The sequence below is a fragment of the Brienomyrus brachyistius genome, chromosome 13 (assembly GCF_023856365.1).
Source record: "Brienomyrus brachyistius isolate T26 chromosome 13, BBRACH_0.4, whole genome shotgun sequence".
Classification (NCBI taxonomy): Eukaryota; Metazoa; Chordata; class Actinopteri; order Osteoglossiformes; family Mormyridae; genus Brienomyrus; species Brienomyrus brachyistius.
The window spans coordinates 16,415,032-16,423,481 of record NC_064545.1 but is presented as its reverse complement, the minus strand read 5'-3'; the positions used below and the strand labels follow the sequence as shown (position 1 = coordinate 16,423,481).

Here is an 8,450-nt window from a genome sequence, read left to right as displayed (position 1 = left end):
CCGGGTTACAGGCCCCGTCCTGCCTCGCCTCGCCCGGGGGAGGGTACGGCCGGGTTACAGGCCCCGTCCCGCCTCGCCTCGCCCAGGGGAGGGTACGGCCGGGTTACAGGCCCCGTCCCGCCTCGCCCTGGGGAGAGTACGACCGGGTTACAGACCCCGTCCCGCCTCGCCTCGCCCAGGGGAGGGTACGGCCGGGTTACAGGCCCCGTCCCGCCTCGCCCAGGGGAGGGTACGGCCGGGTTACAGACCCCGTCCCGCCTCGCCTCGCCCAGGGGAGGGTACGGCCGGGTTACAGGCCCCATCCCGCCTCGCCTCGCCCAGGGGAGGGTACGGCCGGGTTACAGGCCCCGTCCCGCCTCGCCCAGGGGAGGGTACGGCCGGGTTACAGGCCCCATCCCGCCGCCTCGCCTCACCCTGGGGAGAGTACGGCCGGGTTACAGGCCCCGTCCCGCCGCCTCGCCTCGCCCAGGGGAGGGTACGGCCGGGTTACAGGCCCCGTCCCGCCTCCGCCGGGGGAGGGTACGGCCGGGTTACAGGCCCCGTCCCGCCTCGCCCGGAGGAAGGTACGGCCGGGTTACAGGCCCCGTCCAGCCTCGCCCGGGGGAGGGTACGGCCGGGTTACAGGCCCCGTCCTGCCTCGCCTCGCCCAGGGGAGGGTACGGCCGGGTTACAGGCCCCGTCCCGCCTCGCCCTGGGGAGAGTACGACCGGGTTACAGACCCCGTCCCGCCTCGCCTCGCCCAGGGGAGGGTACGGCCGGGTTACAGGCCCCGTCCCGCCTCGCCCAGGGGAGGGTATGGCCGGGTTACAGACCCCGTCCCGCCTCGCCTCGCCCAGGGGAGGGTACGGCCGGGTTACAGGCCCCGTCCCGCCTCGCCTCGCCCAGGGGAGGGTACGGCCGGGTTACAGGCCCCGTCCCGCCTCGCCCAGGGGAGGGTACGGCCGGGTTACAGGCCCCGTCCCGCCGCCTCGCCTCGCCCTGGGGAGAGTACGGCCGGGTTACAGGCCCCGTCCCGCCGCCTCGCCTCGCCCAGGGGAGGGTACGGCCGGGTTACAGGCCCCGTCCCGCCTCGCCTCGCCCAGGGGAGGGTACGGCCGGGTTACAGGCCCCGTCCCGCCTCGCCTCGCCCAGGGGAGGGTACGGCCGGGTTACAGGCCCCGTCCCGCCGCCTCGCCTCGCCCGGGGGAGGGTACGGCCGGGTTACAGGCCCCGTCCCGCCGCCTCGCCTCACCCGGGGGAGGGTAAGGCCGGGTTAAAGGCCCCGTCCTGCCTCGTCTCGCCCAGGGGAGGGTACGGCCAGGTTACAGGCCCCGTCCCGCCTCGCCTCGCCCGGGGGAGGGTACGGCCGGGTTACAGGCCCCGTCCCGCCTCGTCTCGCCCTGGGGAGAGTACGGCCGGGTTACAGGCCCCGTCCCGCCTCGCCTCGCCCTGGGGAGAGTACGGCCGGGTTACAGGCCCCGTCCCGCCTCGCCTCGCCCTGGGGAGAGTACGGCCGGGTTACAGGCCCCGTCCCGCCTCGCCCTGGGGAGAGTACGGCCGGGTTACAGGCCCCGTCCCGCCGCCTCGCCTCGCCCAGGGGAGGGTACGGCCGGGTTACAGGCCCCGTCCTGCCTCGTCTCGCCCAGGGGAGGGTACGGCCGGGTTACAGGCCCCGTCCCGCCTCGCCTCGCCCCGCCCGGGGGAGGGTACGGCCAGGTTACAGGCCCCGTCTCACCCCGTCCCGCCTCGTCTTGCCCAGGGGAGGGTACGGCCGGGTTACAGGCCCCGTCCCGCCTCACCTCGCCCAGGGGAGGGTACGGCCGGGTTACAGGCCCCGTCCCGCCTCCGCCGGGGGAGGGTACGGCCGGGTTACAGGCCCCGTCCCGCCTCCGCCGGGGGAGGGGGTACGGCCGGGTTACAGGCCCCGTCCCGCCTCCGCCGGGGGAGGGTATGGCCGGGTTACAGGCCCCGTCCCGCCTCCGCCGGGGGAGGGTATGGCCGGGTTACAGGCCCCGTCCCGCCTCCGCCGGGGGAGGGTACGGCCGGGTTACAGGCCCTGCCTAAACCCGGGGGAGGGTAAATCTGGGAGCTGGCACTTTTGCTGAGTGTGCATTTCTCAAACGGCTATAAAAACTTCACATTCCCTCAGACAAAACATCCAACAAGCTAACGAGAATCTCCCCTACTAGCCTCTAAACCAGCATGCGAAGGCTCCAAGATGGCACACCACGTCAAACCACAGAGCCACAAACACAAAGCCGATAAAGAACCACGCCGCGTACAGTGCCGTGAGGTATAAATAGGTACAGCTCCCCGTGCAGAACACTCCAGCTTATACAACCAACTTACCGAACAACCTAAAGACTGTCAGCAGCCTGTTGTGACTATTCATCTCTTATGTGCCACAAAAAGATGGCCCATTCTATCTCCAATATTTAAAATAATTAGAATGCTGTATGAGGTAAGTAACGACGTCCCTCAATTACACCAGCGACGTCCCAAGGAGACAAACATCAGAATCGGGGCCAATCCAGGCATTTTTTAATTGATCGCAAACAGTTACCATAGGCAGAACCAAAACCCAATCTATTTCACCTCCCACGTCTGCCTTATGTACATCAGCGACAGCAGATCGTAAGGATCCGTCACACACTGCAGTGATCCTGAGGCACGTGGGCAGAAAATACAAACTGTCAAGATGTCAGCTGTCTGGAAATTCTTTATATCAGAAACTTAAAGTAGCCCAACGCCTCCCTGTGATGTTTGCAGAGCTGTCCTTTCGAGAGAAGGTGGCGACAGAGTGTTGATTAATACAACAAATCCCATAGGGGATCAGGACGTCCCCGTCCCTTATTTACACTGTCAATTCTGCCCTTTCTGTATCCTTGGCTGCCGACAGCCAATCTTCAGCACTTCTCAGAGATCAGGTACATCAGAATGTCACGCAAGCTATTAATGCACGGCCTTCACCGAGGACGCGCAAAGCCCCCGTGTTTCAGGACGGACTCGTCCTCCTGAACTGGGAAGCAAAGGAGCATTAAGACTGACTATTCCCACAGAGACACAATAAAGAACTTCCCCTTACCTCCTGCAAACTTCCTGTACCTTACCGTTAGACTTAAAGAGTCTTACTGACATGCGGTGCATTTCGCTAACTGTTTGTTCAGCTGGAAACATGAAGCTCCTCATGGTCAGCAAAGGCCCATTTCCCAGATCAGTGAAGTCTCAACATGAAAGTCGCACTGACATCCCACCCACGCCTTTCTGTGGACAGGAGGGGGGCCTGTCATCACCACACCATAAACCCCAGTGTAACCTCCACGTGAGCCTGACCACAGCATGCTGAAATCTGGGCCAGTCCTCTCCGTTTCACTGCAGCCTCAGGGCTAAAGCTAATAAGGGGGGGGGGGGGGGGGGGGGGGCAGCTAGAGAGGTTAGGTTTCACCTGGTGAAAGGGAGCAGAAAAGCAGGATGAGCAGCTACAGGAGGCAGGGTAAAGGGTTAGCACCCCCTCCTCAGCCAGCCTCCCCCTCACCCAAAAAATCGTTTCAAAAGAGCGCTTTTAGGGAATGACACACTTTGTGACGCGATGAAACGGAAGAACAGGGGTGTGAATGAGGGTGATCTCCGCTTCAGCGCTGCTGTCGCCCCCTTCGAAGATGGCCCCTGACCTTTCAGAGCCACCCACTACTTATTTGCAATTGAATGGACGTCTGCTCAATGCAGAGCAGACGCAAGGGGTCAGGTCTCACAGAGAAGACCTCCACAGTTCTCTATTGGCAAGGGACAACTCACAAAAATACATTTCCCAGAATGCAAAGCTGAGCGCAAGTCTTTTGAAGGATGATAGTCTGAGAAATGAAGGCTTGGTAATGGTTTTACCATCATTATCAGCATATTTAATGCCCTTTTGCTCAAAGCAACTATTTGTAGATTACGGAATTTTACATATTAAAACTAAATTATGTTTTGAGAATTTGCACTTTCTACAAACTGCTGAGATGTAATAACCTCCCCAGGTGTAGTGCACGTCTTGTGTGTCACACTGCAGGCTGCGACTGTCACACTGCAGGCTGCGACTGTCACACTGCAGGCTGCGACTGTCACACTGCAGGCTGCGACTGTCACACTGCAGGCTGCGACTGTCACACTGCAGGCTGCGACTGTCACACGGTGCATGAACACTGGTAGCTCTCTGACAAACTTCAAGAAGATTAAAGTAAGTCTCACCCACATGCCGTCCAGAGTCTTATTTAAGGATCCTGACAGTGAGGTTTGGAGTGTCCTCTGAGAGACAAGCACTGGCAGAGTCATGTGACATGCTCCTGCTGGACCACACAGGTGTACTCACCTGCAACAGTTAATCGCGACTTCTGACTCAGGATGGCTCCATACTGGTTCTGAGCCAGGCACTGATAGAAGCCTGCATCCGCTGTCCCTGCAGTACCGCTCTCCACCTGGGAGATTCGCAGTGAGCCGTTGGGAAGGAGCTGCACGCGCTCGTCGTCCTGCACGTTCGCTCCATTCCTCAGCCACCTGACGGCAATGGGAACCTCACCACGTGCGTGACAATCCAAGAGCACCGACTCTCCTGGTAACACCGTCAGATCATGGGGTTCCCTGACAAAGAACAGCTCACTGAAGGCCAGAATGCCTGAAGAGAAAGGAAGACGGAATGAGACAGAGGGACGTGGAAGGAGAAGGCAGCATAAACTCTGCTTGCATGCTCTGCATTTCACATAAAAGGGCAAGTTAGCTACTCAAAGCTGGACTCCCTCCAGACAAAATTATTCAATTCATTGTTTACACAACTTTGAATAATGGTATTTAATGGCGAATATACTTGAAAAATTCATGAAATTTAACCGGTTCTCAAAAACAAAAAATATACTTCAGAAATATATTATACACACAAACACACACATTAGGATGTGATGAGGAATTGCTACTATCTGTAAACAGAAACCTCTTACAGACTCCTCTTTAAACTTTATCTTACATGAAACATCAGGCTACAAAGCTTTAATGGATATTTTTAAGTCTGAGATCTACGCGTTTCATCTTTTTCTTTTAAATCAAGGATTAATTGTAGCATACTATTTACATATTATATCAAACAAGCCAATTATATCTAATGGGGCCGAAACGAATTGGCAAACGTCAGAAATATAATCTAAAATTATTAAAAACATCCATGTCATCGAACCAAACTGAACATTAAAAGTTGGTACCAAAGCTGGCTGCATTGAACCCTTAATTATACAACGTTGTATTTTGACTTTCATATGCAGATCTATTGTTAACATTTCGGTTATTAATATTGACTTAACTGGACCACGGAGTCACGGTCAGTCTGTATTTTCCCGCATAAAACAACGCGCATTCCGGTAAGACAATAAAAGGGAGACCCGTTATCTATTGGAGCTTCATACAAGTCCCACCCCCTTGCATTATGCATGCTAATCCCTGTATTGCTTTACAAGTTACACAAAACCTATAGAGATGAAAAGAAAAATCACTTTTTACACAAAACATGCTTATCGCTGTCTACGGTCATTAATCTCCGAGTGAGAAACTGAATATGACTCAGTATCGTTGGGGAAGCAGAAGCATGGTTGCCTCAGCAAAATGCATTGACTTCGTTAAAGGATTTTTCTAATCCACGTGTAGCGGGACGCCTGTCAAGCGAGCGCTGTTTACGGCCCCTAGCAGTTTGCACCCGTAGCCTGAATAATGTTTCATTCGCCGGTCGGTAAAACTCGATACAGATACGCGATACTGGGCATTAATCTTTAAAGTGCGCGATGGTCGGCTGGACAATGGTGCCCGGAGCTGCGGTCAGCTCGGCCATTATACTGCCTAGTGCTGCACTGACCATCGACTCCACTTAAACATTTAAAGGTACTACTACTCGCTAAACTTTGATATGATCTGAGATCTGGTTACATCCCTTCTTGCAATGCTAACCTTGCATACAGTGAAGTCAAGCTCAGGCCAAACTACTTGACGCATTGGCTAAGAGTTACGGGCACGTCCTCTGACCCGTCCGGCTCTGCATGTATTATAATCATTAACCTCGTTCGCTTAAACGCGGTAAAGTTCATCTTACCTGACAGAGGAAGGAGCGCGATCAGACAAAGTTGACGCTGGAATATTCTCCTTTTAAAAGACGCCATTTATTAACATTGTTCTCATGCTCAGCGTGATTGCAGGCGCCCCGCAGCACTGCGCACCGCTTCGGGTTACAAACTGCGAGCGCAGCTCGGCACAGCGCGGCTGCTTTCGCTCGGCCGGGTAATTAGGGCGGGGGAGGCGCCGGGGGCTGGGGCAGGGGCTTGGGCTGTAAGGGGGCGCATCCCTTCCGAGGACTTCCTGCAGCAGCACCTTACCTGTCAAAAGAAAGGCTCTGCGCTGGTTACATACGAATAACGGTGTTACCGGCTGGGAGACTCGCCTCCATCCTATGCTGCAGTTATATATGTGCGTCTGAATGTCAGGCCGATCGAGACCGATTGCAGTGTCACAGTCGGTTTTAATAGGATAATTTAGCCTCGCGACTAATTGTTCAGGAAGGCATATGTCGTTAAACTGGGCACTGTGCGCTTATTCTGGTAGCGGTCTTATGGAGAGTTACGTCAAGTCACCTATAATTAGAGCGGCAGGAAAGTTTAAAAGGTGGCAGCTTGGAGAAATTATGATGAGAGATTGCTGGTGTTACTCAACATTTCTGTTTAACTATTTAGAGCATGTACCTCGGAGGGGGCATACATTGTTAGCTGAGACAACGGAGTCCGGGCGTCTCAGAAACCGGCATTAATTTAGGGGCAATACTGACAGCAAGGGAACAGCTGCCAAACCAACGGCGGTATTGATCCACTCTTCTATTTTTTTATTTTTTTTTTGCAAAGTGATCCGACCCCCCCATTTTCCTCACACCTCCTACGATTGTTTAAGTGTTGGACAATGGGCCGAGCGGTACGGTAGACCTACTCTTTATCCGTCAAATACAGTCAAGTGCTTGGTAAAAGTAGCCCTAAGGTACGGGAAAGTATGTGGACACGAAGGGCAGGAAGGTGCAGCTGCATGAAGCCGTTCCGATCAGGCCTACCTTTCGTGTGCGGCGGCAGGTCTTCGCGGCGTAATTAACTCACCCATTTTCATTTCTGCATGTTTCAAGTTTTATCGTCACAATATAGACATAGACTATTCGGTCTAATTTATTTTGTGAGTAAACATTCAAGGACGAACGTGGTTTAAGAACAAATACAACCGTACATTTTGCTACCTTAAATGAAAAACATGTGCAATCAATAAATCGTTTAGCCCCACCGGAATCATTCAGAAACCCTTAATCTAATCAGGGAAGCCGAAGATAAATTCAGGTTACAGGACTATACACGTCGGCTCACATTTTCCAAGTACAGCAGGACCTTGGAACTCGAGCGCTTCTTAACTCGACCAAGTCGGACCTAGAACGGGTCGGTCGAGAAAAAAAAAATAATAATAATCTAACCACAACTCGATCGAAGTACAAAGAAGTATAAAACAAAGCAGACCTGCTAAAACCTGTACAGATCGGGACGCGTCTCTGACGGGCTGAAACGAAGGCAAGCGGATCTCCTAGTTATAAAGGGAAGTAGTGAGATTGTAGAATTTATAAAGGAAATTATAGCGAGACTGGAAGATGATGTATGTGTGTCTGCTCTCGCTTCGGAGTATAGGATTGTCATTTATTTCGTGTTTATGGCTTTTATATGGGTGCTTATTCGTGTTTGTTTTATATTGATTATTAATGCTTTTATTATTATTGAGCTAGGTAGATAAGTTTTAAACTCATTTGGGAGTCTGCAACAGAATTAATTCATTTACATTATTTCTTATGGGAAAATTCTACTTTTAATGCGACCAAGTCGCAACTCGACCAGCCTTCCGGCACGAATTAAGTTCGTGTTCCAAGGAACCACTGTACTTCATTTAAGAGTGTTTTTCCTCTTCTGCGTTTACGTAAGACGTAATGAATTGGCACATGAACCTAAAGATAATGTGGCCGGGGGGCTGGACGAGCGAACCTTCCAGATGGACGGGTTTCAGGGCCGGATCAATATAGTAGAAGTCATTATCAATCGGGCACCTCCACAGTCTCCCGCCGCCTTCTGTTTACTCTAATTTATGACATCGTGTTTTTGTTTTCGCATAATTAATTCATCCTACCCGTAAACCTATGGATTACAGCCTAGTTATTGCAGTGCAATTCAGATTATAGGTATAAAATACTTTTAAAAATATTTAACTGAATAAGCCACTGTCAACGAATGTTGAATGTTGTAATGGCAAATATATTTTAAAAAGCGGTAAATTTGAATTTGCAGAGTATCTGCGTGTAGCAGAACTGGACCGCCATCCTGCCTGGGACAGGTTCTGCTGTATGGATACCTAATATGCACGATGCGTGACCACGCATGCTAACAGTG

General features: G+C 53.1%; 1 protein-coding gene across 1 annotated transcript in view; it reads right to left on the bottom strand.

Moving 5' to 3' along the window:
* The window catches only part of LOC125706206 (protogenin A-like), a 35,233-nt gene extending 27,915 nt beyond the window's left edge, over window positions 1-7,318 (bottom strand). Inside the window, exons 1-2 of the mRNA XM_048972785.1 lie at window positions 7,131-7,318; window positions 4,331-4,633 (exon numbers count right to left, since the gene is read on the bottom strand). Coding sequence (XP_048828742.1) covers window positions 4,331-4,633; window positions 7,131-7,140 — 313 coding nt within the window. The 5' untranslated portion in view covers window positions 7,141-7,318. The remainder of the gene's footprint in view (window positions 1-4,330; window positions 4,634-7,130) is intronic.
* Between the last annotated feature and the right edge of the window lie 1,132 nt (window positions 7,319-8,450).